Source organism: Scyliorhinus torazame, chromosome 1 (assembly GCF_047496885.1).
Source record: "Scyliorhinus torazame isolate Kashiwa2021f chromosome 1, sScyTor2.1, whole genome shotgun sequence".
Lineage (NCBI taxonomy): Eukaryota > Metazoa > Chordata > Chondrichthyes > Carcharhiniformes > Scyliorhinidae > Scyliorhinus > Scyliorhinus torazame.
This window is the reverse complement of record NC_092707.1, coordinates 417,140,125-417,153,655: the sequence shown is the minus strand read 5'-3', so window position 1 is coordinate 417,153,655 and position 13,531 is coordinate 417,140,125. Positions and strand designations below refer to the sequence as shown.

The 13,531-nt window shown below is 64.6% G+C and overlaps 1 protein-coding gene across 1 annotated transcript in view; it reads right to left on the bottom strand.

Moving 5' to 3' along the window:
• LOC140424943 (E3 ubiquitin/ISG15 ligase TRIM25-like) overlaps positions 1-10,281 on the bottom strand; it is an 872,674-nt gene extending 862,393 nt beyond the window's left edge. The window contains exons 1-2 of the mRNA XM_072508691.1: positions 9,696-10,281; positions 8,028-8,123 (exon numbers count right to left, since the gene is read on the bottom strand). Coding sequence (XP_072364792.1) covers positions 8,028-8,123; positions 9,696-10,280 — 681 coding nt within the window. The 5' untranslated portion in view covers position 10,281. The remainder of the gene's footprint in view (positions 1-8,027; positions 8,124-9,695) is intronic.
• Between the last annotated feature and the right edge of the window lie 3,250 nt (positions 10,282-13,531).

Here is a 13,531-nt window from a genome sequence, read left to right as displayed (position 1 = left end):
GCACCCGCAGAATACAGGGTCGCGGAGTCCCCGCAGAATACCGGGTCGGACCCCCGCAGAATACCGGGCCAGACCCCCGCAGAATACCGGGTCGCGGAGTCCCCGCAGAATACCGGGTCGGACCCCCGCAGAAAACCGGGTCGGACCCCCGCAGAATACCGGGTCGCGGAGTACCCGCAGAATACCAGGTCGGGCCCCCGCAGATTACCGGGCCGGACCCCCGCAGAATACCGGGTCGGACCCCCGCAGAATACCGGGTCGCGGAGTACCCGCAGAATACCAGGTCGGGCTCCCGCAGATTACCGGGCCGGACCCCCGCAGAATACCGGGTCGGACCCCCGCAGAATACCGGGTCGCGGAGTACCCGCAGAATACCAGGTCGGGCTCCCGCAGAATACCGGGCCGGACCCCCGCAGAATACCGGGTCGGGCCCCCGCAGAATACCGGGTCGGGCCCCCGCAGAATACCGGGTCGGATCCCCGCAGAATACCGGGTCGCGGAGTACCCGCAGAATACCGGGTCGCGGAGTCCCCGCAGAATACCGGGTCGGACCTCCGCAGAATACCGAGTCGGACCCCCGCAGAATACCGGGTCGGACCCCCGCAGAATACCGGGTCGCGGAGTCCCCGCAGAATACCGGGTCGGACCTCCGCAGAATACCGAGTCGGACCCCCGCAGAATACCGGGTCGGGCCCTCGCAGAATACCGGGTCGCGGAGCCCCCGCAGAATACCGGGTCGGGCCCCCGCAGAATACCGGGTCGCGGAGTCCCCGCAGAATACCGGGTCAGACCCCCGCAGAATACCGGGTCGGGCCCCCGCAGAATACCGGGTCGGACCCCCGCAGAATATCGGGTCGCGGAGTCCCCGCAGAATACCGGGTCGGACCCCCGCAGAATAACGGGTCGGACCCCCGCAGAATACCGGGTCGGGCCCTCGCAGAATACCGGGTCGCGGAGCCCCCGCAGAATACCGGGTCGGACCCCGGCAGAATACCGGGTCGGGCCCTCGCAGAATACCGGGTCGCGGAGCCCCCGCAGAATACCGGGCCGGGCCCCCGCAGAATACCGGGTCGGACCCCCGCAGAATACCGGGTCGCGGAATCCCCGCAGAATACCGAGTCGGGGCCCCGCAGAATACCGGGTCGGGCCCCCGCAGAATACCGGGTCGGACCCCCGCAAATACCGGGTCGGACCCCCGCAGAATACCGGGTCGCGGAGTCCCCGCAGAATACCGGGTCGGGCCCCCGCAGAATACGGGGTCGGGCCCCCGCAGAATACCGTGTCGGACCCCCGCAGAATACCGGGTCGCGTAGTCCCCGCAGAATACCGGGTCGGACCCCCGCAGGATACCGGGTCGGGCCCCCGCAGAATACCGGGTCGTGCCTCCGCAGAATACCGGGTCGCGGAGACCCCGCAGAATACCGGGTCGGGCCCCCGCAGAATACCGGGTCGGGCCCCCGCAGAATACCGGGTCGCGGAGTCCCCGCAGAATACCGGGTCGGGACCCCGCAGAATACCGGGTCGGACACCCGCTGAATACCGGGTCGGACCCCCGCAGAATACCGGGTCGCGGAGTCCCCGCAGAATACCGGGTCGGGCCCCCGTAGAATACCGGGTCGGGCCCCCGCAGAATACCGGGTCGGACCCCCGCAGAATACCGGGTCGGACCCACGCAGAATACCGGGTCGGGCCCCCGCAGAATACCGGGTCGGACCCCCGCAGAATACCGGGTCGGACCCCCGCAGAATACCGGGTCGCGGAGTCCCCGCTGAATACCGGGTCGGACCCCCGCAGAATACCGGGTCGGACCGCCGCAGAATACCGGGTCGGACCCCCGCAGAATACCGGGTCGGACCCCCGCAGAATACCGGGTCGCGGAGGCCCCGCAGAATACCGGGTCGGACCAACGCAGAATACCGGGTCGGACCCCCGCAGACTACCTGGTCGCGGAGTCCCCGCAGAATACCGGGTCGCGGAGTCCCCGCAGAATACCGGGTCGGGCCCCCGCAGAATACCGGGTCGGACCCCCGCAGAATACCTGGTCGGACCGCCGCAGAATACCGGCTCGGACCCCCGCAGAATACCGGGACGGGTCCCCGCAGAATACCGGGTCGCGGAGTCCCCGCAGAATACCGGGTCGGACCCCCGCAGAATACCGAGTCGGACCCCCGCAGAATACCGGGTCGCGGAGTCCCCGCAGAACACCGGGTCGGACCCCCGCAGAATACCGAGTCGGACCCCCGCAGAATACCGGGTCGCGGAGTCCCCGCAGAATACCGGGTCGGACCCCCGCAGAATACCGAGTCGGACCCCCGCAGAATACCGGGTCGCGGAGTCCCCGCAGAATACCGGGTCGGACCCCCGCAGAATACCGAGTCGGACCCCCGCAGAATACCGGGTCGCGGAGTCCCCGCAGAATATCGGGTCGGACCCCCGCAGAATACCGGGCCAGACCCCCGCAGAATACCGGGTCGCGGAGTCCCCGCAGAATACCGGGTCGGACCCCCGCAGAATACCGGGTCGCGGAGTACCCGCAGAATACCAGCTCGGGGCCCCGCAGAATACCGGGCCGGTCCACCGCAGAATACCGGGTCGGACCCCCGCAGAATACCGGGTCGCGGAGTCCCCGCAGAATACCGGGTCGGGCCCCCGTAGAATACCGGGTCGGACCCCCGCAGAATACCGGGTCGCGGAATCCCCGCAGAATACCGGGTCGGGCCCCCGCAGAATACCGGGTCGGGCACCCGCAGAATACCGGGTCGGACCCACGCAGAATACCGGGTCGGGCCCCCGCAGAATACCGGGTCGGACCCCCGCAGAATACCGGGTCGGACCCCCGCAGAATACCGGGTCGCGGAGTCCCCGCTGAATACCGGGTCGGACCCCCGCAGAATACCGGGTCGGACCCCCGCAGAATACCGGGTCGGACCCCCGCAGAAGACCGGGTCGGACCCCCGCAGAATACCGGGTCGGACCCCCGCAGAATACCGGGTCGCGGAGGCCCCGCAGAATACCGGGTCGGACCCCCGCAGAATACCGGGTCGGACCCCCGCAGACTACCTGGTCGCGGAGTCCCCGCAGAATACCGGGTCGCGGAGTCCCCGCAGAATACCGGGTCGGACCCCCGCAGAATACCGGGTCGGGCCCCCGCAGAATACCGGGTCGGACCCCCGCAGAATACCGGGTCGGGCCCCTGCAGAATACCGGGTCGGGCCCCCGCAGAATACCTGGTCGGACCGCCGCAGAATACCGGGACGGGTCCCCGCAGAATACCGGGTCGCGGAGTCCCCGCAGAATACCGGGTCGGACCCCCGCAGAATACCGAGTCGGACCCCCGCAGAATACCGGGTCGCGGAGTCCCCGCAGAATACCGGGTCGGACCCCCGCAGAATACCGAGTCGGACCCCCGCAGAATACCGGGTCGCGGAGTCCCCGCAGAATACCGGGTCGGACCCCCGCAGAATACCGGGCCAGACTACCGGGTCGCGGAGTCCCCGCAGAATACCGGGTCGGACCCCCGCAGAATACCGGGTCGGACCCCCGCAGAATACCGGGTCGGACCCCCGCAGAATACCGGGTCGCGGAGTACCCGCAGAATACCAGCTCGGGGCCCCGCAGAATACCGGGTCGAGCCCCCGCAGAATACCGGGTCGGACCCCCGCAGAATACCGGGTCGGACCCCCGCAGAATACCGGGTCGCGGAGTACCCGCAGAATACCAGCTCGGGGCCCCGCAGAATACCGGGTCGGACCCCCGCAGAATACCGGGTCGGACCCCCGCAGAATACCGGGCCGGTCCACCGCAGAATACCGGGTCGGGCCCCCGCAGAATACCGGGTCGGGCCCCCGCAGAATACCGGGTCGGACCCCCGCAGAATACCGGGTCGCGGAGTACCCGCAGAATACCGGGTCGCGGAGTCCCCGCAGAATACGGGTCGGACCCCCGCAGAATACCAAGTCGGACCCCCGCAGAATACCGGGTTGGACCCCCGCAGAATACCGGGTCGGGCCCCCGCAGAATACCGGGACGGGCCCCCGCAGAATACCGGGTCGCGGAGTCCCCGCAGAATACCGGGTCGGACCCCCGCAGAATACCGAGTCGGACCCCCGCAGAATACCGGGTCGGGCACCCGCAGAATACAGGGTCGCGGAGTCCCCGCAGAATACCGGGTCGGACCCCCGCAGAATACCGGGCCAGACCCCCGCAGAATACCGGGTCGCGGAGTCCCCGCAGAATACCGGGTCGGACCCCCGCAGAAAACCGGGTCGGACCCCCGCAGAATACCGGGTCGCGGAGTACCCGCAGAATACCAGGTCGGGCCCCCGCAGATTACCGGGCCGGACCCCCGCAGAATACCGGGTCGGACCCCCGCAGAATACCGGGTCGCGGAGTACCCGCAGAATACCAGGTCGGGCTCCCGCAGATTACCGGGCCGGACCCCCGCAGAATACCGGGTCGGACCCCCGCAGAATACCGGGTCGCGGAGTACCCGCAGAATACCAGGTCGGGCTCCCGCAGAATACCGGGCCGGACCCCCGCAGAATACCGGGTCGGGCCCCCGCAGAATACCGGGTCGGGCCCCCGCAGAATACCGGGTCGGATCCCCGCAGAATACCGGGTCGCGGAGTACCCGCAGAATACCGGGTCGCGGAGTCCCCGCAGAATACCGGGTCGGACCTCCGCAGAATACCGAGTCGGACCCCCGCAGAATACCGGGTCGGACCCCCGCAGAATACCGGGTCGCGGAGTCCCCGCAGAATACCGGGTCGGACCTCCGCAGAATACCGAGTCGGACCCCCGCAGAATACCGGGTCGGGCCCCCGCAGAATACCGGGTTCCGGTGTCCCCGCAGAATACCGGGTCGGACCCCCGCAGAATACCGAGTCGGACTCCCGCAGAATACCGGGTCGGGCACCCGCAGAATACCGGGTCGCGGAGTCCCCGCAGAATACCGGGTCGGACCCCCGCAGAATACCGGGTCGGACACCCGCAGAATAACGGGTCGCGGAGTCCCCGCAGAATACCAGGTCGGGCCCCCGCAGAATACCGGGTCGGACACCCGCAGAATAACGGGTCGCGGAGTCCCCGCAGAATACCGGGCCGGACCCCCGCAGAATACCGGGTCGGGCCCCCGCAGAATACCGGGTCGGGCCCCCGTAGAATACCGGGTCGGGCCACCGCAGAATACCGGGTCAGACCCCCGCAGAATACCGGGTCGGACCCCTGCAGAATACCGGGTCGCGGAGTCCCCGCTGAATACCGGGACAGACCCCGGCAGAATACCGTGTCGGGCCCCCGCAGAATACCGGGTTGGGCCCCCGCAGAATACCGGGTCGCGGAGTCCCCGCAGAATACCGGGTCGGACATCTGCTGAATACCGGGTCGGACCCCCGCAGAATACCGGGTCGTGGAGTCCCCGCAGGATTCCGGGTCGGACCCCCGCAGAATACCGGGACGCGGAGCCCCCGCAGAATACCGGGTCGGGCCCCCGCAGAATACCGGGTCGGAGTCCCCGCAGAATACCGGGTCAGACCCCCGCAGAATACCGGGTCGGGCCCCCGCAGAATACCGGGTCGGACCCCCGCAGAATACCGGGTCGGGCCCCCGCAGGATATCGGGTCGGGCCCGTTAATGATATGCTAACGGTATTTACTGTACGTGCGTTCCCGACCGCATTGACGCCGCCTTTGAGGTGACGGACAATAGCAATTTGGCGTTAAATTGGCGCCTGCCGCGGTTTTAGCGTCATAACCTATTCTCCGCCCAATCGCATTTCCTGATTTCAGCGACAGCCAGCGGAGAATCCCGCCCTCGTTCTTTATGAGCCAGGGTTATATTCTGGGGTCTTCCCATCCACTTAGAGAATGATATTGTTACAGCTGAGCAGAATCACTGCAGGTTAATCCAGTAACAGACCAGATAACACCCAGAGTACCGTCACCCACAAAACCCCACCCAGCTCACCCTCACCCACCAAACCCCACCCAGCTCACCCTCACTCACCAAACCCCCACCCAGCTCACCCTCACCCACCAAACCCCCACCCAGCTCACCATCACCCACCAAACCCCCACCCAGCTCACCCTCAACCACCAAACCCCCACCCAGCTCACCCTCACCCACCAAACCCCCGCCCAGCTCACCCTCACCCACCAAACCCCCACCCAGCTCACCGTCACCCACCAAACCCCACCCAGCTCACCCTCACTCACCAAACCCCCACCCAGCTCACCCTCACCCACCAAACCCCCACCCAGCTCACCATCACCCACCAAACCCCCACCCAGCTCACCCTCACCCACCAAACCCCCACCCAGCTCACCATCACCCACCAAACCCCCACCCAGCTCACCGTCACCCACCAATCCCCACCCAGCTCACCCTCACCCACCAAACCCCCACCCAGCTCACCCTCACCCACCAAACCCCACCCAGCTCACCCTCACCCACCAAACCCCCACCCAGCTCACCGTCACCCACCAAACCACCACCCAGCTCACCGTCACCCACCAATCCCCACCCAGCTCACCGTCACCCACCGATCCCCACCCAGCTCACCCTCACTCACCGAATACCCACCCAGCTCACTGGCACCCACCAAACCCCCACCCAGCTCACCAACACCCACCAAACCCCCACCCAGCTCACCCTCACCCACCAAACCCCCACCCAGCTCACCCTCACACACCAAACCCCCACCCAGCTCACCATCACCCACCAAAACCCCACCCAGCTCACCCTCACCCACCAAACCCCCACCCAGCTCACCATCACCCACCAAACCCCCACCCAGCTCACCCTCACCCACCAAACCCCCACCCAGCTCACCATCACCCACCAAACCCCACCCAGCTCACCCTCACCCACCAAACCCCACCCAGCTCACCCTCACCCACCAAACCCCCACCCAGCTCACCCTCACCCATCAAATCCCCACCCAGCTCACCATCACCCACCAAACCCCCACCCAGCTCACCCTCACCCACCAAACCCCCACCCAGCTCACCCTCACCCACCAAACCCCCACCCAGCTCACCCTCACCCACCAAACCCCACCCAGCTCACCCTCACCCACCAAACCCCCACCCAGCTCACCGTCACCCACCAATCCCCACCCAGCTCACCCTCACCCACCAAACCCCCACCCAGCTCACCGTCACACACCAAACCCCCACCCAGCTCACCATCACGCACCAAACCCCCACCCAGCTCACCATCACCCACCAAACCCCACCCAGCTCACCGTCACTCACCGATCCCCACCCAGCTCACCCTCACCCACCAAACCCCCACCCAGCTCACCATCACCCACCAAACCCCACCCAGCTCACCCTCACCCACCGATCCCCACCCAGCTCACCCTCACCCATCAAACCCCCACTCAGCTCACCGTCACCCATCAAACCCCCACCCAGCTCACCCTCACCCATCAAACCCCCACCCAGCTCACCCTCACCCACTAAACCCCCACCCAGCTCACCATCACCCACCAAACCCCCACCCAGCTCACCCTCACCCACCAAACCCCCACCCAGCTCACCCTCACCCACCAAACCCCACCCAGCTCACCCTCACCCACCAAACCCCCGCCCAGCTCACCCTCACCCACCAAACCCCCACCCAGCTCACCCTCACCCACCAAACCCCACCCAGCTCACCCTCACCCACCAAACCCCCACCCAGCTCACCGTCACCCACCAATCCCCACCCAGCTCACCCTCACCCACCAAACCCCCACCCAGCTCACCGTCACACACCAAACCCCCACCCAGCTCACCATCACCCACCAAACCCCCACCCAGCTCACCCTCACCCACCAAACCCCCACCCAGCTCACCCTCACCCACCAAACCCCACCCAGCTCACCCTCACCCACCAAACCCCCGCCCAGCTCACCCTCACCCACCAAACCCCCACCCAGCTCACCATCACCCACCAAACCCCACCCAGAGTACCGTCACCCAGCATATCCCCATTTGCTGATCACCCTCACACCCAGCCTGTCTCTCACTCACACATGTACCTACGTCAAACAGTTCGACGCTGTGTCTCAGTTTGCCCATCTCTCCCGTGGTGATCTGTCGATCTCTCTCCAGTTCAACCTGCCTTTCCTCAATGTGGTTCTGTGCAGATAGAAAAAGATTTTGCATCTGTTTGGAGGCCAAAGCTCGGCAGTAGGAGAACACAGCGGATAATTTCTCCCTCTGAGCACTCCTGGTCAGGCAGTGGGGGTGTGGTATTTTCACTGGACCAGTGACCCAGAGGCCCAGAGTACTGCTCTGCGGGCCCGGGTCCGAATCCCACCAGGGCAGATGGTGCAATTTGAATTTAATTAAAATTGGACTCCCTCCATCCTCACTCCCTCTGAACTCCTTCCATCCTCCCTCACTCCCTCTGAACTGCCTCACTCCCTCTGAACTGCCTCACTCCCTCTGAACTGCCTCACTCCCTCTGAACTCCCTCTGAACTCCTTCCATCCTCCCTCTGAACTCCCTCCATCTTTGCTCATTCCCTCTGAACTCCTTCCATCCTCCCTCACTCCCTCCATCCTCCCTCTTAACTCCTTCCATCCTCCCTCACTCCCTCCATCCTTCCTCACTCCCTCTGAGCTTCCTCCCTCCTCCCTCACTCCCTCCATCCTCCCTCACTCCCTCTGAGCTCCTTCCATCCTCCCTCACTCCCTCCGAGCTCCCTCCATCCTCCCTCACTCCCTCCGAGCTCCCTCCATCCTCACTCCCTCTGAACTCCCTCCATCGTCCCTTACTCCCTCCATCCTCACTCCCTCTGAGCTCCCTCCATCCTCCCTCACTCGCTCCGAACTCCCTCCATGCTCCCTCACTCCCTCTGAGCTCCCTCCCTCCCTCACTCCTCCCTCACTCCATCCTCCCTCACTCCTCCCTCACTCCCTCCATCCTCCCTCACTCCCTCTGAGCTCCTTCCATCCTCCCTCACTCCCTCCGAGCTCCCTCCATCCTCGCCTCACTCCCTCCGAGCTCCCTCCATCCTACCTCACTCCCTCTGAACTCCCTCCATCCTCACTCCCTCTGAACTCCCTCCATCGTCCCTTACTCCGTCCATCCTCACTCCCTCTGAGCTCCCTCCATCTTCCCTCACTCGCTCCGAACTCCCTCCATGCTCCCTCACTCCCTCTGAGCTCCCTCCCTCACTCCCTCTTAACTCCTTCCATCCTCCCTCACTCCCTCCATCTTTCCTCACTCCCTCTGAGCTTCCTCCCTCCTCCCTCACTCCCTCCATCCTCCCTCACTCCCTCTGAGCTCCTTCCATCCTCCCTCACTCCCTCCGAGCTCCCTCCATCCTCACTCCCTCTGAGCTCCCTCCATCCTCCCTCACTCGCTCCGAACTCCCTCCATGCTCCCTCACTCCCTCTGAGCTCCCTCCCTCACTCGCTCTGAACTCCCTCCATCCTCCCTCACTCGCTCTGAACTCCCTCCATCCTCCCTCACTCCCTCTGAACTCCCTCCATCCTCCCTCACTCCCTCTGAACTCCCTCCATCCTCCCTCACTCCCTCCATCCTCCCTCACTCCCTCTGAGCTCCCTCCCTCACTCGCTCTGAACTCCCTCCATCCTCCCTCACTCCCTCCATCCTCCCTCACTCGCTCTGACCTCTGCCTCGCTGTCCTGCCTCAAGCTGCCTTGTCCCATTGCTATTTTGATCTGTGATCTGCGGCTGTACCTTGATCTCAGCGACTTCCTCCTCCACCGTCACCGTGTCGTGGTCGCGATGTCCTTTAATGGCACAGACGCTGCACAGACAGGATTGGTTAGTTCGACAGTAAAACTCCAGAGCTCGGCCGTGCTCCGGACAGCGTCTCTTCCCAAAGTCTCTGACCTGGTCTTCCAGTTGATGGTGCCGGAACACCGTGTCCTCATAGTGGGAGCGGAGGTGGGTTTCACAGAAGGAAGCCATGCACACCACACACGACTTGATGGCCCTCAGCTTGTTGTCGGTGCAGAAGTCGCAGGGGACCTCGCCCGGAGCTGCCACAGTGTCGGGGGAACCCTCCACGCCCGGCTTCACCATCCTCTCCACAATCTTGCACAGGACAATGTTCTTGGCCAGTGGTGGGCGTGGTCTGAAATCCTGCCGGCATTCTGGGCATTTACAGGTGTCCGAGTCGGTGTCCTCGTCCCAGCAGCTCCGGATGCAATCCATGCAGAAGTTATGTCCACAGGCAATGGTGACAGGGTTCTTAAATATTTCCAGACACACCGGACACGACAGACTCTCCTCGGAGAGAACAGCGTTGCGCGTACTCATTGTCACCTGAAGCAAAGCAGGGACACCTCTCATTAAAAGCAGTTTCTCAATAAGGCCACACACACACTGGCTCCTGTTTTTCAAAGCCCATTCAGCATTTCTGACGGAAAGTCACTGTTGTAATGTGGGAAGCAGCAGGCAACGTGTGCGCAGCAAATCCCACAAACCTCACTGTGACAATGACCACACCGTCTGATTTTTGCACCAAACCAAACCTGCGTTTGGAGAGGCAGGTTTAACCAGGGACAGTCAGCATGGTTTTTTTTAAAACTTAGAGTACACAATTAATTTTTCCCAATGAAGGGGCAATTTAGCGTGGCCAATCCACCCAGCCGGCACATCTTTAGGTTGTGGGGGCGAAACCCACGCAAACACGGGGAGAATGTGCAAACTCCACACGGACAGTGACCCGGGGCCGGGATCGAACCTGGGACCTCGGCGCCGTAAGGCAGCAGTGCTAACCACTGCGCCACCGAGCCCCCAGCATGGTTTTGTTCAGGGGAGGTCATTTCTGACCAACTTGACTGAGTTTTCAGAAGAGGTGACCAGGTGTTTAGATGAGGGGAGTACATTTGATGGAGTTTACTTGGAATACAGCAAGGCTTTTGATAAGGTGCCACGTGGGAGACGGTAGCGACGGTAAGAGCCCACGGGATCCAAGGAAATTTGGCAAATTGGATGCAGAATTGGCTGAGTGGCAGGAAGCAGAGGGTGATGGTCGAGGGGTGTTTCTCTGACTGGAAGCCTGTGTCCAGTGGGGTCCCGCAGGGATCAGTGTTGGGGTCCCGCAGGGATCAGTGTTGGGGTCTCGCAGGGATCAGTGTTGGGGTCCCGCAGGGATCAGTGTTGGGGTCCCGCAGGGATCAGTGTTGGGGTCCCGCAGGGGTCAGTGTTGGGGTCCCGCAGGGATCAGTGTTGGGGTCCCGCGGGGATCAGTGTTGGGGTCCCGCAGGGATCAGTGTTGGGGTCCGGCAGGGATCAGTGTTGGGGTTCCGCAGGGGTCAGTGTTGGGGTCCCGCGGGGATCAGTGTTGGGGTCCGGCAGGGATCAGTGTTGGGGTCCGGCAGGGATCAGTGTTGGGGTTCCGCAGGGGTCAGTGTTGGGGTTCCGCAGGGATCAGTGTTGGTGTCCCGCGGGGATCAGTGTTGGGGTCTGGCAGGGATCAGTGTTGGGGTCCCGCGGGGATCAGTGTTGGGGTCCCGCAGGGATCAGTGTTGGGGTCCCACAGGAATCAGTGTTGGGGTCCCACAGGGATCAGTGTTGGGGTCCCGCAGGGGTCAGTGTTGGGGTCCGGCGGGGATCAGTGTTGGGCCCCGCAGGGATCAGTGTTGGGGTCCCGCGGGGATCAGTGTTGGGGTCCCGCAGGGATCAGTGTTGGGGTCCCGCGGGGATCAGTGTTGGGGTCCCGCGGGGATCAGTGTTGGGGTCCGGCAGGGATCAGTGTTGGGGTCCCGCAGGGATCAATGTTGGGGTCCGGCAGGGATCAGTGTTGGGGTCCCGCAGGGATCAGTGTTGGGGTCCCGCAGGGTTCAGTGTTGGGGTCTCGCAGGGATCAGTGTTGGGGTCCCGCAGGGATCAGTGTTGGGGTCCCGCAGGGGTCAGTGTTGGGGTCCCGCAGGGATCAGTGTTGGGGTCCCGCGGGGATCAGTGTTGGGGTCCGGCAGGGATCAGTGTTGGGGTCCCGCAGGGATCAGTGTAGGGGTCCGGCAGGGATCAGTGTTGGGGTCCCGCAGGGGTCAGTGTTGGGGTCCGGCAGGGATCAGTGTTGGGGTCCCACAGGGGTCAGTGTTGGGGTCCGGCAGGGATCAGTGTTGGGGTCCCGCAGGGATCAGTGTTGGGGTCCCGCGGGGATCAGTGTTGGGGACGGCAGGGATCAGAGTTGGGGTCCCGCAGGGATCAGTGTTGGGGTCCCGCAGGGGTCAGTGTTGGGGTCCCGCAGGGATCAGTGTTGGGGTCCGGCAGGGATCAGTGTTGGGGTCCCGCAGGGGTCAGTGTTGGGGTCCGGCAGGGATCAGTGTTGGGGTCCCACAGGGGTCAGTGTTGGGGTCCGGCAGGGATCAGTGTTGGGGTCCCGCAGGGATCAGTGTTGGGGTCCCGCGGGGATCAGTGTTGGGGTCCGGCAGGGATCAGTGTTGGGGTCCCGCGGGGATCAGTGTTGGGGTCCCGCAGGGATCAGTGTTGGGGTCCGGCAGGGATCAGTGTTGGGGTCCCGCAGGGGTCAGTGTTGGGGTCCCGCAGGGGTCAGTGTTGGGGTCCCGCAGGGATCAGTGTTGGGGTCCCGCAGGGGTCAGTGTCTGGGTCCCGCAGAGATCAGTGTTGGGGTCCCGCGGGGATCAGTGTTGGGGTCCCGCAGGGGTCAGTGTTGGGGTCCCGCAGGGGTCAGGGTTGGGGTCCCGCAGGGGTCAGTGTTGGGGTCCGGCAGGGATCAGTGTTGGGGTCCCGCAGGGGTCAGTGTTGGGGTCCCGCAGGGATCAGTGTTGGGGTCCCGCAGGGTTCAGTGTTGGGGTCCCGTAGGGATCAGTGTTGGGGTCCCGCAGGGATCAGTGTTGGGGTCCCGCAGGGGTCAGTGTTGGGGTCCCGCGGGGATCAGTGTTGGGGTCCCGCAGGGGTCAGTGTTGGGGTCCGGCAAGGATCAGTGTTGGGGTCCCGCAGGGGTCAGCGTTGGGGTCCCGCGGGGATCAGTGTTGGGGTCCGGCAGGGATCAGTGTTGGGGTCCGGCAGGGATCAGTGTTGGGGTTCCGCAGGGGTCAGTGTTGGGGTTCCGCAGGGATCAGTGTTGGTGTCCCGCGGGGATCAGTGTTGGGGTCCGGCAGGGATCAGTGTTGGGGTCCCGCGGGGATCAGTGTTGGGGTCCCGCAGGGATCAGTGTTGGGGTCCCACAGGGATCAGTGTTGGGGTCCCGCAGGGATCAGTGTTGGGGTCCCGCAGGGGTCAGTGTTGGGGTCCGGCGGGGATCAGTGTTGGGCCCCGCAGGGATCAGTGTTGGGGTCCCGCGGGGATCAGTGTTGGGGTCCCGCAGGGATCAGTGTTGGGGTCCCGCGGGGATCAGTGTTGGGGTCCCGCGGGGATCAGTGTTGGGGTCCGGCAGGGATCAGTGTTGGGGTCCCGCAGGGATCAATGTTGGGGTCCGGCAGGGATCAGTGTTGGGGTCCCGCAGGGATCAGTGTTGGGGTCCCGCAGGGTTCAGTGTTGGGGTCTCGCAGGGATCAGTGTTGGGGTCCCGCAGGGATCAGTGTTGGGGTCCCGCATGG